Source organism: Miscanthus floridulus, chromosome 4 (assembly GCF_019320115.1).
Source record: "Miscanthus floridulus cultivar M001 chromosome 4, ASM1932011v1, whole genome shotgun sequence".
Classification (NCBI taxonomy): domain Eukaryota; kingdom Viridiplantae; phylum Streptophyta; class Magnoliopsida; order Poales; family Poaceae; genus Miscanthus; species Miscanthus floridulus.
The window spans coordinates 123415045-123436220 of record NC_089583.1 but is presented as its reverse complement, the minus strand read 5'-3'; the positions used below and the strand labels follow the sequence as shown (position 1 = coordinate 123436220).

Below are 21176 nucleotides of genomic sequence, written 5' to 3'. Positions count from 1 at the left end.
AAAAATAAGAATAAACACGGGTGCGGATACAGATACAAAATGTTACCCTGTGAGTACACGTGCGGATATGAAATTGTATCCGTTAGCCAATTTGTTGGACGGTTATTTACTCCACCCGCACCACCTTACTTTGTCGACTGTCATCCCTAGGTATGACATAGATTATCAATAGGATAGATGAAATCATTTGCATTCCACGACTGTCATGCCCTAGGTACTAAAGAGTGAAAAGACATATCCATATGCAGCGGGTAAAATCTTATAACTGTATCTGCATTCCACGGGTGAGATTTTACACATACACCCACACATTAGGATACAAGGAAAACTTATAAGTTACTTATGGTCAAAGCAGTTTGAAACTAGCTGCTAAACGACTGTTTTTTTAAGCTTTTTTACTACGTTTATCTCCACAACCCCATCGATACTAAAATACTGTAGCTGAGTTAAACTGGCTTATTTTAGTCGTGTTTTTCTTTCATTCTATCGAACACATGCGGTAGGATTGCCATGCACGCGCAAAGAGGGTGCTCGCAGTTACTCCTGCGGAAGATTGGAAACTAACCATTGGCACTGTCCCATAGACAGGATAAATGTAAAATCAGAAACAATATAAAATAAAATAGAGAGACGGAAAGAAAGAAATAAGAAAAATAATAACCTTTTTTTAGGGAAAGAAAAAACAATAAACTGCAAAGGAAAAAAACTTTGAAATAGAATGGCCCATGCGAAGGCCCGTGGGGGTGCGCTCTGGCTGGGCCGAACAACCCCGGACTGGGCTACCGCTCCGTTCACCTTCACCCGCGTCCGCGTGTGCTGTCTCTCTCTGCGACGACTGGGTGGGCTACCGCCGCCGCCGCCACCGCCACCCCGACGCTAGGTACCGAGGCCATCGCCGGCGACGAGCACCCACCACCAGGTATTCCGACCCCTTCTCTCCCCTTCCTGCCGTGCGAAACCGAGCACCCAAACCCTAAGTTATTTGGCTATTTGATGCCTACAAACTTCCAACTTTTTGCAAAATCTATCGGCTCTACATGTGTCCGTCCATGCTAGGGATGGCGACCACAGCACTGCTCCGGGCTCTCCGGCGGCCCTCGTCCGAAGCCGCGCTGCGATTGGTGAGTGGAGTATGTTCTCTTTTAGCAATTTGGTAATCGTAGTATTAATATTTCGAGTAGTAAGATATTTGTGGACTACAATGGGATTTTTCCCCCCTCCTGAACAATAGCATATGGGCATTTGCTCCGATATCATCTGAAATAGCTTATGAGCATTTGCATCCTGTTGAATAGTAGCCATCACCCACCAGTATGGGTTACTTTCAGGGAGGTAAACGATGAAGTAACTTTCATGGGAAAAATTATGTTCATTGTTGCAGTTTGAACATTGAAGGCGCCATTTGTCTGCTACACATGTTTTGTTTTTAATAGTTAATTGGATTTGAAGATTTGTGTGAAATTGAATCATTTCATGGAATTTCTTGATGACGGCACAAACAAGGGACGAACGGCAGTTTAAACTTGCTTGTACACCTTTTGTTAAGCTACAATTTGCTTGTTTGCAGTAGCACAAACTGTACGACTTCATCATAGGTTAGTTAGACAATTTATTGATTTGATCCACTTAAAAAACAAAGTTCTCTGTGTCTTTTTCTTTGTTCAGTATGTAACCAAACCAATGCAGAATGCATGTGAAGTTGTTTTTTCTCTATGCCTTATTTTCATCCTTTTTTTCATTTATTATGTAGCTGCATGCATTTTACTAATGGCCATCCATTGCTGGTATGTGGTGTAGGCTACAAGGCCAAATGTGCAACCAACGAATGGATATAGACATCTGAATAGCAGGAACCTAAGTGTTTTCAATGAGTTTTCTAAGCAACTAAAGGGCGAGGCCAAGAGGTATGTGTTACTTTTTAAGGTCTCCATCATGATGAAATCTTAAACAACTGAAATAATGATTACATACTGCTGAATCACCTTTCATGTACAATTATGGCGATCAGCATCTGTTCACTTTATTTATTTATCATAATTTTTATTTTTATTGCAGTAATCCTGAATTCCAGAAATCCATGAAGGAGTTCGGCGAGAAACTTGGTGTGGTGAAGGAAGATCTCAAAGTAAGGTAAGTTGCAAAATTATTGCACTACTTTCAGGTTTGAATCATCTACACATAGTAGTAAGTTATGATATTCTGCAACAATATGATTTTTTGCAGAACTAAGAAAACGACTGAGACAATATACAAGAGTGTTGATGATGTTTGGAGTGAAGCTGAGGAGACATCTAAAATGGTAAGCCATTGACAGTGGTCAAGGATGATTGTTTGACTTTGATAACTGTACCCTATTGATTTGTTTGTTTTTATGCTCATAGATTTATGAGGGCATTCTTTTCCCACTTGTAGGTTACTGCAAATATCAAAGAAAAAATGTTTGCTGCTAAAGAAGAGGTAAGGATAAATAAATATCACTCTGATACAGTACGGACCGTGATTTCGTAAACATGTATTCTTTGCCTTGACGAATTGTTTACAGGTAAAGGAAAGTTTTGGAGTCGGAAAAGAAGAGAGTACAAGTTGCAGGGATGGTTCGCCTGAAGCTTCAAAATATGAGAAAACTGGGACATTCTCGCATTCAGATGGCACGTCTGAAGATGCCACAAACAGCCATACATTGTTCACTAAATTGAAGTCAACAATCTCATCTGCTTCACCAGTGGTATCCGGCACATTTGCAAAGTTGAAGGACACAAAAGTTTCAACTTTAGCTAAGCAGGGATATGAAATCGTCAAGGATGAATTAAGCTCTAGCTCTAGCAGAAAGAAAAAACATCAAGCTAGGCATGCTTCTGCTAAAGTAGAAAAGAGTATGAGAACCGATTTAGTTCTTACGCCAACAAAAAGGACAGTATTGGGTGAAAAATGGGAAGCATTTAAGAATAAGGTATCTTTGAGGAGATTGTTCAACTTTGTGCCCATCTTTCTCATATTGGTTTCCTATCTGAAATCCTCTTTTTCTCTCTAAGATCCGAGGTCATCCCGTCTATAAAAGAGTGGATGAATACACCAAGCCTGTTGTAACCAAGGGACAAGAGGTACCATCACAATGCTGTACAAATGTCTTTGGTCAAACCTAGTTTTCTCTTGCAGTGATATCCATGTTTTGTGTATGCAAATGCAGGTAGCTGAAGATGTCAGGGAAAGATGGGAGACAAGTGACAATCCAGTGGTTGAGAAAATTCAAGAGTACTATGTGCCCCATTATTCTTTGTTTTATCTGGTTATGGAATTTGATTGATTCAATCTGAACTATGCTATACTATTGATTTCTGTTGGCATTTAGCACATTACATTTAGGTCTTGAAAGCACCAAGTAATGCAACTGACTGGTGCATTCATGGCTGCAAATCCATTGGTGATTGCACTTCATTAGTAGCACAAATAGGGATAAAAAGTAATCAATGCAATAATCTCTTTCTTGAATGTATGAATCAGTTGTATCCCCCCTCTATTTCATCATATGCAATATTTTTTGTTTCTGACGCGTCGCTGATTTTTCTTTGTTCATTCCTTCTAGCTTGAATGAATCTTTGCTTGAAGAAACCTCAGCTGCGGTGACATTCAGGGAAATTCGGCAACGAGACCCGTAAGGCGTGTGCAACTTAACTTTGAGAGACTCAGGACGTAATTGAATTGTATATCACCTTTTTTTGCACAGGTCCTTTTCTCTTTCTGATTTTGTTGCCGATGTCCAAGAAACGATCAAGCCAGTTCTAACTGCATATTCAAAGGTAACCCATGTCTTATACTAACAAGAAATTCTTTCCTTGTTTGAACTAGTGTGATTGCTGACTGCCCTAATGAGATGGGCTGGTTCTATATTACCTTTTTATATATTTTTTGGTGAAAGATTAAATTTGTTGCGCTTATTATGACACTGGGGAGTTCCAGATAAGTTTATAATGTGAAGTTCAGAGAGATTGATTGAGATTCTGTCTAATTTACATGATAAATCAGCCCACTCATATACACTTTCAGAATTTTGGTCATTTCACAGTTACATATTATGCTTTCAGGGTGATGTGGAGACTCTAAAAAAATATTGCACCAAGGAAGTGATTGAGCGCTGCAAAGGAGAGAGAGAAGCTTATGCATCACAGGGAATATTTTTTGATCACAAAGTAGGTCATGGTTCAATGATGTCTTGGACAGTCCATTTCCATAGCTTATTTGAATCTAGTTGAAATTCAAACTCAGTCACAATTGATTGCTATGTTCTGTTGTTTTTTTCTTCATTATTGACTGTAGCTTGTTGCTCTTAAGGTGGGAAGAACATAAGATCCTGCTGCCTCTTTTTTTTTTAAAAAAAAGAGACCAAGAAATTTTCTTATATTCCATTGCCTTTACAGATCCTGCACATTTCAGAAGCTGATGTATTGGAAACAAAAATGTTTGGATCTTCACCCATAATTATCTTACGCGTAAGTGAATTAGTGCTATGCTAATTTAAGTTTGCCTTTTTTTAGTTTAATCTACTTACAGTGTATGCTTGTTTCCAATATATATTTCAGTTCCAAACACAGCAGATATACTGTGTTCGAGATCGAGAAGGACAAGTCACAGAAGGAGGACAGGTAGGCTTTATTTTTTGGGATATTGTAAACCAAAACTTTCCTATCTTTATGTTTGGCGTGTATGGTAGACTCATTACAAGATAGCTCAATCATGATCTCGGTGACAGATTTTGTTTCATAACATGATCCCTCTCATCCTGACATGATACTTGAGACAATATACCCAGATGAATGAATTTATGCGTTATTTTGCAACTTGTGTAGAACCAAGCAGTTTCACGAACACTCCACTTGAGTCTGGGCAAATAATGTTTAGGTAGAATTTTCAAGGTGAAATGTTTCCTTGTGGTTTTGAAAAGGGCAGTTGTCTTTGAACCTGAGTGGGGTGCTGCATTATTTAGTCTTGTGTTGGTAAAGTTTACTATATCATAGCTAATGCCATTGTTAGATGTGAGGTTGGTTTATATGAATAGCACAAGCTGATATCCATGATATATATTAGTGTCAAAGGTGCACCAGACTTCATGCACCTCTTAAATAGTTGAGTCTATAGAGTGTTGAGGAATGGTGGCATGCTCGTATTGTCTTGCCTGAGTTGGCCGGTAGACTTGTAGTCGACATTTGATTTAAGTAACAGTTCTATTTTGTGTGATTGGAATGTGCCAGGATACCATCCAAACCGTCTTCTATTCGTGGGCTATGCAACTCATGGACAGTGACGATGTGCCAGAAGAAGAATCCTATTACCCAGTCTGGCGGCTGCGTGAGATGCAACAAGCTGGCATCAAAGCTCTCATATAGAGCAGTTCATCATTTTGTTCTTACTCTTCCTTCACTGGATCAGCTGCTCAATGAGCAATGTGCAAGAACGTTGCCCTCGGTGCAAGCAATTTTCCACAGATTGATTGTTTTTTATATATATGTCCTGATGGTAGCAGTTTCTTCCTATTCTTTTTTGCTGATGTATCTAACGCATGTCACTCGAAGAATTAGCTGTTATTCTCTATGTTGGCTGAGAAAGGCTTGTAACCAGCGTATACTGATAGTAACTTCGTTTTTGTCCCAAGTGGGAATGAAACACACACGCTGGTGTGTTGTTGTCACGGCTGCCAGAGGCTCTGGGCATGGCCAAAAATATGTGACTGAATTGTGATGCACAAGAGGGACGTTCTGAGCCGATGTGCTTGAAAACGCTTCACAATTTGCATTCGCAGATCTGAAATGATTTTTCATCCCAGAGCTATCTCAATTTGTGAGCCGAAAGTAGCCTATTGAAAGGTTTTCAGCTTTGTCACCTCGCCTGCTTTGAACATTAATTGCCGTTCCTTTTGAGCAGGCAAGGCGTACAAAACTTGTAGCCTCACTCAAACACAAGTCTCAAATAAGATATAATTTGAAAGGTTTGGGATCATTTAACTTGGAGCACGAAAACGATATGAGTGAATAATGGAACGTGCTCGACAACAGTCACTTGTTTCAAAGAAACAGTACAGAATGAATGAAACCGCCTAAAATAAATGTTAGTGACAAGGGATCTAATATAAAATATTTTAAAAAAGTAACATGTCACATGTATGTATATGTTTGCCTAAACAATATAAGAACAAGAGTAGCTTAAAACAGGAAAAAAAAATCCTGTGCGTTGAAATCTATATCTCAATAATTTTCTACATCTGCAAACAATACAATAACAAGAGTAGATTAAGACTGGAAAAAGACAAGGTAAAAAAAAAGGAAAGGTATACAAAAAGAGAACTGTTGAGAGTGGGATTTGAACCCACGCCCTTTCGGACCAGAACCTTAATCTGGCGCCTTAGACCAACTCGGCCATCTCAACTTGGATGTTGACAGGAGATCTTACGACATAATAAATAAAAATATATATGTAGTCCATATTTGTAAATATAGGTTACTATGCATCGCCAAGGGAAACAATGAATCATTCATTGACTGTCATCGCTCCAGCTTTCCTCACTGTCAACATCGTTGCTATCTGCGTGAGCCTGCTTCATTTACAAGTGCCAATCAGATTATACTAGGGCCATGTACAGTTTACTGGTTGATCACAAGGTCGTCTTGTTATTCTTCAAAAAAGAAAAAGAAAATCAGCCCAACTGGTGCTGAATTTTGAAGGAACTTTCTTTATGACAAGTAATATAATGGATCTAAAAAGCTAGCGCAGGACCTGTGTAATCATGAATACTTGAGATATATACGGATAGATCGATGAGCATTGGTAGGTAGCTAGTTGCTGATCGATCTCGATAGATTAGTGTGTGTGACGTACGTCGGCCGCTAGTAGGTACGTACAGAGCTTAATAATTAGCTATACGCGGTGGAGTTCGATCGAGCGGGTGGTGCGCGTCAACGCGCTGGATGAAGCACGCGGCGAGGGCGATGATCGTGTCGGTGGCCAGCGTGGCGGGCATGGGACCGCACGCGTACACGGCGTCCAAGCACGTGCTGGCGTGCTGGTGGGGCTCACCAAGAACGCCGCCTGCGAGCTGGGACGACGCCACGGCATCTCGCCGTTCGGTGTGGTTACGCCCATGCTGCTCGACGCATGTCGTGACAAGCTGCAGGACAAGGATCACGAGGATGGAGCAGCGGCGGCGGTGGAATCGGGATCGGAATCGGAAGCAGCTGCAGCCGCCGACGAGCAGGAGGAGGTGGTCCGCGGGCTGGCCACCCTCAAGCTGCAGGGCGCCACGCTGAGGGCCAGCGACATCGCGGAGGCGGCGCTCTTCCTGGCCACAACCTTGTCGTCGACGGCGGCGTCACCACCGCCAGGAACCTCATCGGACTGTAATGTAATGTGTAATGTATGTAGTTCATTTTCATTCAATTAAGGAGCCGCTTGGTCGTGCCGATCAAAGCCACGGGCCTGGCCAATGGCCCAAACACGGCACATCGGACCATTTTTCGGGTCAGGCCGGGCGGGCCGAGAAGCATGACATCATCGGTAGGCCAGCCCAGCCCGAAGCCTGTGACTAAGGACGCTAGCAGCCGGCGGCGGGGAGGTCGGGAGGTGGCAACCGAGCGAGGTCAGGGGACGACCGGAGGAGGTAGAGGTAGCTCCGGGCGTTCGGCGGAGGGAACGGGACCTCGTTCGGACAAGGAAGCCACCGGCGGGGAGGCCAAGAGGGCTCAGCGGTGCCCCTTTTTGAGGAAGTCGCGCGGCTCACAGGAGCCGGGTGAAGGAAGCGGGACTGCCTCCTCCGAGGAAGCCACCGGCATGGAGGCTGGGAGGGAAGAAGGGCTTCCCGAAGTCACTGGTGTGGAGACCAAGAGAGGGGAGAGAGGTGTTGGCACCTCCCGGCACAGGAGGGTGTTGGCACCTCCCGGTGGCGAAGTGGTCGTCTACCTGAGAAAAGCAAATTAAATGCCACACATCGAACCATAACTGTGCAGACACTGAATGTGCTTGTGCTTAATTGGGGTTTAAACCATGCTGCACCCCGACGTCGCGAACATGACGATGAGGAGGCCTTTGGGAAGTACCAGTCGATCCTGGACGATTTGTTCCCTGCCTCTATGCACGAGCCAACATTGTTAGTAGTACATTGGAAGCAAGAATCAGTTGGTGTTGGGCCAGCGGCCAGGCTGGAGAGGCCGTGTCGTGGCCCAACCAAGGCCCACGCGAAAGGACGAGTGGACGATCGGCCTGCTGAAACCGCAACAGGCTACAAAAGCTAGTTGTGCCGGTGCCACTGCCAGGCCTGCTCGCTCCCCTCCTTGCGTGCTCTGTTCTGCTGCTGCTTCTTCGCTGCACTGGGTGCTTGTCAGCAAAGACGAGATGACCAAAAGAAGAAGAAAAAATTATCACATCGTTTGGCTCGCTTTCCTCGGCTTCCCCAAGAAAAGCCAAGAATTGATGCGTGTGGTCGTTGATAGCCCTTCGTATACCAGGACTGAGCTGACAAGTACTCCATTCATAACCACACAAGGAAAAGGAAAAGGAAGAAGAAGCTGTTTTCATAATAATGGTCATGGACGAAAAATCCCTAGCACCTCTCACCCATTTGGCTAGCTAACTGTTTCTTGTTTTCCTCGTGTTTTGACTGTGAGAGTGGCCGCAGCCGCAGACGACGCAAACCAAATCGCTTTCCGCGAATACATACATCAAACAATCGATCAGTGTTGATTCAATTCATATTCAAACCAAATCTCTCTCACAGTATCAAATATTCAGGGACTCATTCTATACATCTATCTATTTATCTGCATTACCAACCCAACCCAATTCCCACCAGTAAATTAAAAACAGCTACCAACCTGCAGCATATCTATCTTTACGTACTGCTTAGGTTCAGATGCTTGTCGTGATCAAAGGGTTACCGAAATTCAGTGTCCCATAAGCCGGTTGAAGCTGATTTGTTGCGAGAGTCATGAGTCAATATGCTGCTGCTTATTCTGCTCCTCCTCTGTCCTCTCAAGCAACGTAACGCTCATGCTGCTGCTGACGAACTTCATTCTCTCGTATCGTTTGGTTTGATGAGACTGTATGTGTAGTGAGGCTGACCGGACCGGAGCGGACCCCGAGTGCATACAACACAACACGCACCATCTCTTTCCATTCAACTGCTCACCACATACACATCCATCAAACACGCAATTATAAAATTAATAAGTTCCTTATTACTATATATATATATATATATATATATATATATTAGTTAGAGAAGAAGAGGATATTTTCACAAGCCAGCCATCCATCCATCGTATTCTGAGGATGGACCCAGGTCAGCAGCAGTACCTTGTTGACTGCTCTTCCCTTGGATCGTGCTATCTAGCTAGCTAGCCTGATGGTCTGAGTTTGTCGGCAATATGGAACAGACAATGCATGCATGTAATCCCTACCTCATAATCCATTCATCCTTCAAATGGCTGCCTCTAGCTACATCCCATCCTGTCGCTGTTAAAAGCAAAGCAGTCTGATGATGATTCAAAATGGTAGGGAAGGATGCTTCTTCAGTTGAACAGTTTAGTCAAAGACAAGGACAGTTTGGGATCAGCTAGCCAGCCCCTTGTGGTATGGTAACTAGAGATAGAGGTGGCTAATTACTTCTAATTGAGATATTTATTTATAATTAGTTAATTTGATGACAAATGGACTTGTATATTGTGGTTCGCGTGCCCATGCATCACCTGCAGGTACGCATTGATCATGCTTGCATATTTTGTTTTCACCGCTGTGTTCCTCTCGTCGAGACAACCGGAAAACATGGCTTAATCGTTTTTTTCAAACCCGTTAACCCGATTCCGTAAACTTCTCTAAATTGAAGATTGGATTTCACTATTGCGTTCCTCTCGTCAACATAGTCAAAACCATATATAGAACATCTGATTTGGAGTGTGGATGAGGAAACCAGGCTCTCAGGAAGAATTCGCTTGGCAGAAACAGGCTCAACCAGTCTTGGCAAGCCAGTTCGAGATTGAGTTGTATTTTGACGCGATTTGATTGTGAGTTTGACCCATAAGACCACTCCCTCCTTATAAATATATGGGGATCACGACGGATTGAGGTATCAACACAATCAAATCAAAATCAATCTAATGTTTACCTCTTTTTTGCCCTAATCTCTTTCAACTCCATCTCCATGTTGTTGATCTCTTAATATAACTACCGAGGACGGTACCCTAGACTTGTTGCCCTACCTAAGACAACCCGCCGACGTCCTTGTTCCAACAGAGTCCTTCACGAACGAGAGCTTCGATGGCTTCCTTGCTATCTACATCCTGCCTGATGATCTGTCGGCAATAAGTTAAGGGACAGACAATGCATGCAATCCCTACCTCAAAATCCATTCATCGTGTCACTTCAGTTGAACGGTTTCTCTATTTACCATATAATGTCCTTGTCTTTACAAAATACTTACCAATGAATTGCCTTTTGGGGCACACGCTGATAGAGCTGGCTTAATAATTGCATTTGTTCCATGACGATGGTGAACTCTTTATGTAAAAAAACTAAAGGCCCTTTGGGACGCATGAATTTCACATGAATTGTTTAGGAAATTAAACTGAAATAATTCATTTTTATAGGAGAAACGTAGGAACAAGAAAAATTAGCTAGCCCTTGCCTGTTTGGATTCTCAGCTAAAAATTAGCTCATATACAAAAAAAAAACACCCTTTCTCCTACCTTTTTTTTCTCTCATCCGACTAGAGAGAGAATAGAGGATAGAGATGGCTCTTTTGATACCTATAGCACTTTTAGTCCTTGCTGGGCTTGAAGAACCAGTGAACTAACAATTAGTTGGAGGCTTTCGATAAGCTTTAACACGCCCATTAGCCCTTCTATTTGGATCTAAAGGGCTAAAGTTTAGCAACTAGTTGTTAGCCCATGAGATCTAAACGCGCCCTAAATTTTTTATTTTGTATAAATTAAAATAGAATAGATAAGGAAAGTGTTAGATATATACGGATCTATGTTGTCTCTGAGTCTAACTGATACACATGCGTGGTTTTCCCAACACTGATTCTATCGGGCGCGCAGGACTCTATGTAACCTGCTGCTAGTATCTCTTAAGTAGTATAATCCCTGTTAACAGTGTAGGCATGTTTTTTTTCGATAAAGAAAACTTTATTAAAGTTAAGATCGCGAGTTGATATGAGGACCTTATAAAAAAATTGAAAAGATCAGACTCATCAATAACACTCAATTCGAGAACTAGACTGTCACCCAAATGTCCGAGTAAAGAACTTCTTAAGGCTTTAGTTGTAACTTGTAACGGTGCGCCGTCTGCACAAGGATGGGGAGGAGAGGGTGTGTGCGCGTTGGCGGAAGCAGAAAAGAAAAGAGTAAACATTGAAGAGCAGAATGAACTTGTTCCCGGAGCCCAGTGCAAGAGGGCCAAGTTGTATGATGATAGTCATATAAGAAAGCGGAAGAAAAAGACGCTTTATACAGGTCGCCTGGTTAAAGAATTCAGATGCTGTTCACAAAAGAAGAAGAAGAAGAAGAAGAAGAAGAATTCAGATGCAGATGCTCCTTAGATAAGGAAACATTTGTGGCTTATAGCGATGAAATGGATCGGAGGTTTATACCTATACGGCGCAAGAGGCAAAGAAGGATGGATGCCGTGACAGTACTGAAGAGTCAGAGTCGCCCATAGCCCATCTAGTATCTATGTGGACTGTGTGTGGAGTGGAGGTTTGCTTGATAAATAAATTTATAAGATTATCTTAAATTAGTATTTTAATTTTGATCGAATTTTATAAAAAAGAAGAGAGCCAAGACTTAGAACACAAAATCAATATTATTAAATACATCATAAAATATGTTTTTATAATATGTTCATTTGATGTAATAAATATTTTTTTTATAAATTCAATGAAACATAAGAAGCTTGATTTAAGATAACTCTAGAAATTAATTTGTTGAGAGGCAGACAAAGTATTTGTTTTGAATGTTGATGTGAGATATAGAAGGGCGGCTAAAATCCTCACGTCGCCTGCCCGCCGTCAACTTTTGTCGTCGCCCCTTTTAATTTACTTTAGAGATTAATTAACTTTATGAAAATTAATTAAAAATGGTGGCGGCGTGAACTTTGGCCAGAGGTTAAGCTTGCTTTCCGCCGGGTAACTTGAAAGGCCAATGCAAGCTGCTGTTTTGATAAGGCCAAGGTGTTGTTGAATTACTAAAAGTAGAGCAGACCTCTCATTGATTCGATCATAACTAGAGGATTTGACGAGTAATGCGACCTTTTCCGCTTTCTTTTCTTTAGTACCTTGCTTGCAAGGTAAGGTAATATTATTATTTGATTTGATTGATGTTTATTAACAGTAGCACGCATCAGATGGAGATACAGTAGTACATGTGACGACTAGTTAGTTTTAATAAATCTGCTATATACTACTGTTGATGACTAAAGTAGTACGTGTTGAATTGATGCCTGCGGTCAAAGTTTGAGGTACATATGTCAAGGATTATAAATTAATTACATGGCTGGACATATACGGCCTGTTCGGGCTGATAAGCCCAACTGACGTTGATTTGTCGTGAGAGAAAAACACTGTACCATAACTGATAAGCTCCAACAAACGAAAGTGACGTCGCATCGTCCATGTGATGTGATCCTATTTAGAATCAATTATTGAACTAGGGTATACTTTAGCAGTAGCAAGTAATAACAGATTAGTATATAATTAATAGCAATAATAATAATAATAATCTATAGTAGATATGTAAAATTAATTAAACGGAGGATCGTAGAAGGTTTACGATGAATGAATAATTAAGCAGGCAATATACGGAACACAATAATAATGATACTAGTGTTTTATTGGAGTACAATAATACTAGTGGGTTGCAGTAGTACAAGCCGAATAATAAAGCAGGAGCAGCAGCAGGACACGAGGAGGAACGCGACGCCGCCATGGATCAAGAAAAGGCGCAAGCAAAAATCCAATATAATATACGACGACGACGACGACGACTTGGGTGATGTGATCTGATCTGATTAATCCAATCCAATCCAATTCCAATGGATGGGAATCGATCGATGGTGGTGGTGATCAGAGTCAGAGGGCGAGGAGGAGGCCCGGCAGTGAGTTGGTGGCGCTGTCCGGGCGGCGGCTCTGCCACACGCACTTGGCGGATGCGGAGGCGGCGACGGCGGCGAGGCGGGTGACGGTGAGGTCGGTGTTGAAGTACTCGCGGAGCTGGGTGATCACCCCATCGGGGCCCACGGTCCAGGCGTGCACCCAGTAGCAGCGCCCCTCCTGCCCCTCGGCGATGACGGTGCTGCTGCTGGTGGAGGCGCCGAGCGCGTCCACGGAGCGCGGGACGAAGCGGAAGCCGCTGCCGCTGCCGCTGCCGCCGGTGAGGAGGCGCATCATGTGCTGGTGCTTGGGCGGGCCATGGAACCACCACTCGAGGTCGGGCGCGAGCAGCGACTGCACGGCGGCGTGGTCTCGGGCGTTGAGCGCCTCGTACAGGCGGAGGACCAGGAACTTGTTGCGCTGCTCCGGAGTCTCCGGCAGGTCGATGCCTATCTCGTCGCCCTCTCCGGCGGTGGCGCCGCGCACTGGTCCAGCTCCAGCTCTCTCCAGCTTAGAAGTAGAAGACGCCGCCAGCTCCTTAATTACGCGAGGACAGACGACGGGGTTGCCTCCGATCGATCTGCTTGCGTGTGCGTGTGCGTGTGCGTGTGCGTGGGCGAGCCAACCCAATGGGGCTCGCCTGCCTTTTATAGACACATCCAGCCCAGACCTGCTGAGTAGCCGCTGACGCGCAAACGGACGCGGACACACCGGACGGATGTGCTTCCGTGCGCGCGCGTCCCAGCCGGAACCCGCAAGCGTTCCTTCCTTCCGAGTTCCGCCTCCGCTCGCACACGGCCAAAGTTGGTCACGCAGTCGGAGCCCGTCGGCCCAGCCTAAGGTCTGTTTTTTTTTTTTTTCCAGCCCAAGCACGGCCCGATACTAAGGCTAGTGGGCCCGGGCTGGCCCGGCCCGGAGCAGCAGGTTGTGCCTGGGCCTACCCTAGGCACGTGGGCCGGCACGACACGGCATGCTACAGAGCAGCCCGCCCGCTAGCGGCCCGCCCTGCAGCCACGGCCTCCCCGCGCCTCTGGCCCCCCGCGCCGCGCTCCGCCATCGTATATAAGTGGCTCCCCCAGTCGGTCGCCTCGCCTCCTCGCCTGCTCCGCCTCTGCAGTCTCAGTTCAGTCGCCTCGCCTCATCGTCCGCTCCGCTCTTCGCTCCCAACCCTAACCCTAATCCCCAGTTCTCCACTCGCTCGTCGCGGCGCAGTCGAGCCCCGCTCGCCTAGTAGTCTCGCCGACGGCCGGATCCGCAGTCCGCTACTTCGCTCCCAACCCTAACCCTAATCCCCACTCGCTCGCCGACTCGTCGCGGCGTAATCTCTGCTCTCTGTCTCGCCCGCATCCATAATCTAACGAATCTGAGCTCTCTCTCGTGATCTACTGATCTCGTCCGTCGTCCCCGACTCCGGTGACCTCGATCCGCCTCTCCTCCCTTCTCCCTCTCTCCGCCCTTTTCCCTCTCTCTTCTCTCGCTCTCGGTGAACTATGTGAGTTCGTGACCGTGTTCCCGTCTGTCCCTCCTCCGTCGTTCGCCGTTGTTTCTAATCTATCTCTCTTCTCTGGGTGGCCCTCGTCATCTCCGACACCGAGCTCCGATTGCGTAGGTACTCCACTAACCATAACCCTAACCCTAACCTAACCCTAGATCTGTCTTCTCCACTTCTTGTGTCTCTTCCACTGACTCTGAATCTGTTCCTCCGTGTAGGTCGGTTGTCGATGCCTCGTCGTCCTCTTCCTGTGGCATAGACCGGGCACGGCGGCCGCGCGCATCGTTGAGGAACGGTGCTGGAGATAAGCCATCTACGGTCAAGGTCGCCATGGCAGATGACGATGATGTCGTCTATCCACTCACCGGCAACAACGACCTGATCGCGGCAGGGCTGCTCTCAGAGGACGACGACGACATCTGTGACGACGCTGCTGCGTTGTTGGGTATCGATGTCGGTAGCGGCTCTGCTCTGATTGATCTGGACGGTGGCGACGATGGTGGAGGGGCAGAGCCAGCGCCGTCAGCGACGGCGATAGGGACACTGGTCAGCTCCAACAACATAGATGATACCTCATGCCTTGGTAAGCGTAAATCTAGTGTCTGGGTTGATGTTGATGAGATACGTGAGACTGTGAATGGTCAAAAGGTTCGAACTGCTGCTATCTGTAAAATGTGTAAGAGTAGATTATCTGCTAGATCTTCTGCTGGCACTGGCCATTTGATTAGACATCAGAAATCTTGTAGAAAAAGGTTGATCATGCTGCTAAGGTTCAGTCTAGGCTTTCTTACAATCCTGATGGATTTGTACATAACTGGGACTACAATCCTGATGAATTCTACTTACCTGATGCTTAAACACTTGTTCTATACAAGAATGTCTTTTCTGTGTTCATTAATTTCCATTATGGTTCACAATTATTGACTACAAATCATTGGTATTTTGCTGAGAAGATGTTGGAGTTTCTGGAGCTCTTCTATGACTCCACTGTTGCACTGTCTAGTGTTTATTATCCTACAAGTCCACTTGTTCTGCACCATATCATAGAAATTGCTTCTCATTTGTATGCATGTGAAAAAGATCATAATCTGAGAGCTATTGTATATCCTATGAAACTTAAGTTCCTTAAATATTGGCAGGACATACCTCTGTTATATTCATATGCATTCATTCTTGATTCTAGCTAAGATAAGAGGTTTCTTTAATGTGCTGTAATTACTTGGTGAATACACTAGTTCTGAGTACAGTACATACTATGCTGATGTCAAAACTAAATTGTATAAACTGTTTAACAAATATGAGAGCAAGTTTGGTGCAGCTAGGTCTCAAAGAGTTGCACAACCATCACATCATACAGGTAAGAAAAATCAGACATGGGAAAGAATCTTTGGCTGTGGATCAGGTGTTATTGGTCCTTCCTCTCTCTCTCTGCCACTTCATCTTCATCTACTTCTGTTTCTGAGCTATCAGCTTACTTAGATAGTAACAATGTCACTTCTTACGAGAATGATTTTGACCTACTTCTGTGGTGGCGTGACCACAAGCTAACCTTTCAAATCTTGTCTATAATGGCTAGAGATATCCTATCAGTTCATGTATCTACTGTCTCTTCAGAGTCTTGTTTCAGTTTGACAGGTAGGATAATTGAGGAACGGTGGCGTCACTTGTCATCAGAGACTGTGGAGATGTTGATCTGCTTAAAGGACTGGGAGTTAGGAGAAAAAAGGGAACAACATGTTGTTGACAACCAAGAGCTTGAAGACTCATTCCAGAACTCGTACCTTGATGAAGATGGACCTGCTGGTGGTGCTCCTGGTACTTAGTGATATACTGATGTTGAGACTTCACTCCTGAGTGTATGTGTGATCCGTGACTGTGAAAGGGTGTGTGTGACTGTGAAAGACTTGTCTACCATTTGAACAATGGTTAATTAAGAGCTGGCTGCACTCTTTTTTTCTTTCTAGGGTTTCTCACAAGTGTGAGTTTTACCTAAAAAGGTTTTTAATAAGGCAACATTGCACTAAACAGCTCATTTTGGTTATTTCTATTGTCTGTCGGCTTTGGACTTTGATTTTGTCATTCTTTGAATATATGAAACTATGATCTATGAATGTATCGGACATTTCGACTTCGATTCTGTGAATGTATGAAAATATGGGTGTATGTCTGTATCGGACAAGTTTTGGACTTTGATTTTGTGAATGTAAGAAACTGTGATGATGTGAACTGTGAATGTATGATCTGTTTGTGAAATTGTGAATGTAAAGGGTAACAGGCTGTGGGCTGACACGATTCGTGACTCTAGTCGTGCTTCGTGGGCCAACCTAGCCCGAAAATCAGCCCATAGAGCCATGCCTGGGCCGAAGGCCAAACCCGTGGCCCTATGAGGCACGGCCCGCGAGGCACGGCGTGCCGTGCCGACCCGTTGGCCATATATACACACGGCACATAGGCTAGTCTGATATGGATGCCATCCAGACGACCAGACCATGAGGCCGTTCGGCTGGCTGGTTACCAGCTAGCTGGCTGGTTTCATCTCTCACGAAATCATTGTTCACGTCCTGCCAAAATAATATTTTTTTCTCATAACAATCAGCTGGAACAGTATTTTTCAGTCCTGCCGAACAGGCTGCATGCATGCATCCCAGCTGTCCCTGCGTGCGTATACAATCCAGCTCATCGATGCTCCCACGTCACCCTCTCCATCTGCCCACTCGCCCAACCCGTAATACACTACACTACTGTACAAATCAATACCCCAGAATAAAACCGAGTTGGAACTACATTTCCATGAGCGTGCATACCAGCTGAGCTACACAAAATGCAAGTATAGTACGGTCGTAATTTGTACACGTATGCGTGCATACCCGATAAGTTGTACTCTATGCCCCGTTCACTTCGTTGAAAAAAACTGAAATACTGTTTCGACTGATTTATTCTGAGAGAAACACACTGTTCCGACTGAAAAAACAAGCTGAAAAAGATGGATTATAAGATGTACATCAGGTGATTTGTTGTGGCGTGCATATCTTTCAAATTGCTGTTGATGGTTGCTAATTTCATTAAAAACAGCAGTTAGTAGTGACCGGTACTCATTTTGTCCTAACCTATTTCCGATCCCCTCGGAACCTACTTAATCGCTCGGCATTATGCTAGCTTTCCTAAGGCCCCGTTTGGCAGGGCTTCTCCACCGGCTTCAGGAGCCGTTTGGAGTCGTTTTCTACCAAACGGGGTAAAGTAAAATAGCTTCACTTGTGAAGCCCCTAAAAACATGCTCTCACAGTGATTTAGGGTGGGATAGAGTAAAAAAAAGTATCTGAAAGCATCTAGGTCCCTAATTAGATTTCGGTGATTAATGTCAATACAAGATTACTATGACTAACGTGTGTTTTGCAGAAACAATTAAGTTAGGTCATGGTAATGGAGATCGATTGGGCAATCGAGGTTGTCATGCCCCTACGATGGAAATCATTTCGGTTTTCAAAGGTTGGACGACAAGGTTAAGGATAACTAGTTCTAAGTGTCGATTGGAGTTGGAGAGACACTTAGAGTAGTTTAGGACTTTGTTTTTTTCCTTTGGCCGTACTATGAAGGGGGGTATGAACGGGTAGCTTGACCTAGTTGAGTCCAGTGAGTTAGGTGTGGTGCACACTTGTTAAAACTAGCTCTAGGTAGCTCCTATGAATGCCCAAGATCTTTTGGAGCAAACTTCATTCACATATGTTCAGAAGTTGGAAGTGAATGGAGGGTCAAACACTGACCGGACGCTGGCTCCGGTGCGACCGGACGTTGGCCGCAGGGTCCGGTCAGTTCATTTGACCGTGAAGATCAAGTCTGGTGTGACCGGACGCTGGGAGGTCATGTGATCGGACGCTGAGGGCCAGCGTCCGGTTGACTCCAGTAAGGGTCCAGACTTGGGAAAGAGTGACCGGACGCGTCCGGTCAGTATGACTGGACCCTGAGTATCCAGCGTCCAGTCATTTACAGTAAGCATCCAAGAGCGACCGGACGCATCTGGTCGGTACTGACCGGACCCTGACAGCGTCCGGTCATCACTTGAAAACTGGTTCGCGGGTTGAACTGACCGGAGCGTTCGGTCATCACGACCGGAGCGTCCGGTCATCCCGCAGAGGCTCATAACGGTTCGTTTTTCAGGCTGGCTTATAAATAGAAGCTCCACTCGTGAGTGGAGTATCTTTTGCTCATTCCAACAGCTGAGAAACATGTTTGTGAGTGCCAAGAAGAGCAAGGTCCTAGTGAGGTGTTTGTGATTTGAGAATCCAAGAGAGTAGCCTCACTAGCAAATCAAGAGTAGCAAAGTGTGCATCCATCTTCTCATTAGGCTTCGCGTGGTCAAGTGAGAGTTCGTGCTTGTTACTCTTAGTGATCGCCATCACCTAGACGGTTTGGTGGTGATTGGGAGTTTGGTGTTCACCCGGCGGAGCTTGTGGGTGACCCAACTCAAGTTGTGAGCGGCTTTGGGTGATTCGCCGCGACGGAGTGTCGAAGAATCAACCCGTAGAGAGCACTTGATCCTTGCGCGGATCAAGGGGGAGCTACACCCTTGCGCGGGTGCTCCAACGAGGACTAGTGGGGAGTGGCGACTCTCCGATACCTCGGCAAAACATCACCGCGTTCCTTTCTCTCTCTATTTACTTTGAGCACTTACTTTGAGCATTTACTTTGAGCAATTCAATACTTGTTTTTACTTCCATAAGAATTGCTTGTTAGAGTAAGTTTGGAACTTAGATTGAGAGGTTGTTGTGCATTAGTTTGATATAAACACTTTTCTAGGCACAAGGGGTTAATTGGGCTATCCGTAGGATTTGGTTATTGCAAGAAAATTTAGAATTAGCCCAATTCACCCCCCCTCTTGGGCATCTTGATCCTTTCAATTAGTATCAGAGCCTCGTGCTCACGTTTTTAAGCTTAATCGCTTAGAGCAAGATGTCTCACGGGGATGGACCTCCTCCTATCTTTGAGGGAGATGATTTTCCATATTGGAAAATCCGCATGGAGGCTTACTTAGAAGCTCTAGATGTTGGAATTCTTAGAGCCACCTCTCAAGGGTACCCAGCACCTAGGAATGCCGCACAACTTCAAGGCGATGAAGTGAATTATGAAAAATGGAATGCAAAGGCTCGCAACACCATCTTTAGAGGCCTTTGCAAAGATGTGTTTAATCGTGTAAGGAACCACAAAGATGCCCATGCACTATGGTCGGACGTTTGTGCACTCCATGAGGGAACCAAGAGTGAGCGTGAGGAACGCTATCATCTTGTGATTAAAAAGCTAAATTTTTTTGAGATGTTTCCCAAAGAAAGTGCTAATGAGATGTATTCTCGATTAAATGTTCTTGTAGAGGAAGTCAATGGGCTTGGACTCACTCAAATGTCACCATCCGACGTTGTGAGAAAAATCTTGAGTGTCCTCCCCATTGACAAATATGGGCACATTGTGATCGTGCTACATCAAGGTGATCTTTCCGCCGCTACACTGACACAAATCTTGGGAAAGATCAATGCTCATGAGATGTACATGCACATCACACCACAAGATGGCTCATCCTCTACAAAGAAGAAAGAGAAAGACTTAGCATTCAAAGCTAGCCAAGACAAGGGCAAAGCAAGACTTGAGTATGAGAGCTCAAGTGATGAAAATGATGAAGAAAGCCTTGCCCTCATGGTGAAAAAGACCACCAAGATGCTAAAAAGGCTAAACAAGAGTGGCATCAAGTTTGATGGCAAAAAGAAGAAGTTCTTCACTAGCTCAAGAAGAAAGCCAATCTCCGAGATGGATTGCTATAATTGTGGCAAACTTGGTCATCTAGCTCATCAATGCACAAAGCCCAAGAAAGACAAGTTCAAGAACAAGGGCAAGAAAGATGATTCAAGTGATGAAGATGAAAAGAAGAAGAACAAGCCATATAAGAAGAGAGATGGCAAAAAGAGGGAGTTCTACAAGAAGAAGAAGAGTGGCAAGGCCTATATTGTCGGTGATTGGCTCACGGACATTGATTCATCAAGTGGATCATCCGATGATGATAGTAATGATGAAAAGGTGGCCGCCATTGCTATTGATCTTGCATCTTCACCACCACCATCGCCATCATCCTCTACACACCTATGCCTTATGGCCAAAGGTGAACGCAAGGTAACTAAGAGTGATGATAGTAGTGATGATGAACATGCTAGTGATGATAGTGATAGCGATGATAATGACTCATCTACTTATGATGATCTTGTCAAAATACTAAGAAAATATACTAAGATCATTAGAAAGAGTAGAGCTACAAATGAAAAGCTTGATGCTAAAAATGATTCACTCTTAGCTAAGTGTGATACATTAGAAAAGGCTAATGATGAGCTCAAGGAAACAAATGATTCTATATCATCCAAACTCAAGGAGCTCAAATCTTCTAAGAAAGAGCTTAAAGATAAAAATGATAAACTTGAGTGGGTACACAATGAGCTTATCACTAGTCACAATAAGCTAAAAGACGAATATGCAACTCTAAAGATCAATTATGATACCCTTATTATTGCACAAGAATTCTTA

The 21176-nt window shown here is 44.4% G+C and overlaps 2 protein-coding genes, 1 non-coding gene and 1 pseudogene across 3 annotated transcripts; 2 read left to right on the top strand and 2 right to left on the bottom strand.

Annotated features, from left to right (window-relative positions):
• The first annotated feature begins 751 nt into the window (after nucleotides 1-751).
• On the top strand, nucleotides 752-5787 carry LOC136552985 (mitochondrial import inner membrane translocase subunit TIM44-1-like). The gene is made up of 15 exons (XM_066544570.1): nucleotides 752-919; nucleotides 1057-1121; nucleotides 1798-1904; nucleotides 2056-2130; nucleotides 2224-2299; nucleotides 2413-2457; nucleotides 2543-2950; nucleotides 3033-3101; nucleotides 3188-3252; nucleotides 3584-3652; nucleotides 3725-3797; nucleotides 4083-4187; nucleotides 4416-4487; nucleotides 4578-4640; nucleotides 5247-5787. The coding sequence occupies exons 2-15, from the start codon at nucleotides 1059-1061 to the stop codon at nucleotides 5379-5381; spliced, it is 1425 nt and encodes a 474-aa protein (XP_066400667.1). The 5' UTR covers nucleotides 752-919; nucleotides 1057-1058; the 3' UTR covers nucleotides 5382-5787.
• Nucleotides 5788-6336: 549 nt separating this feature from the next.
• On the bottom strand, nucleotides 6337-6417 carry TRNAL-AAG (transfer RNA leucine (anticodon AAG)). The gene has a single exon. It is a non-coding gene; the product is annotated as a tRNA-Leu (tRNA).
• Nucleotides 6418-7007: 590 nt separating this feature from the next.
• On the top strand, nucleotides 7008-7624 carry LOC136552984 (sex determination protein tasselseed-2-like; annotated as a pseudogene).
• Nucleotides 7625-12848: 5224 nt separating this feature from the next.
• Nucleotides 12849-13557, bottom strand: LOC136552983 (senescence associated gene 20-like). Its single transcript, XM_066544569.1, has one exon. It carries the CDS (start codon nucleotides 13421-13423, stop codon nucleotides 13106-13108), a length of 318 nt encoding a protein of 105 aa, XP_066400666.1. The 5' UTR covers nucleotides 13424-13557; the 3' UTR covers nucleotides 12849-13105.
• Between the last annotated feature and the right edge of the window lie 7619 nt (nucleotides 13558-21176).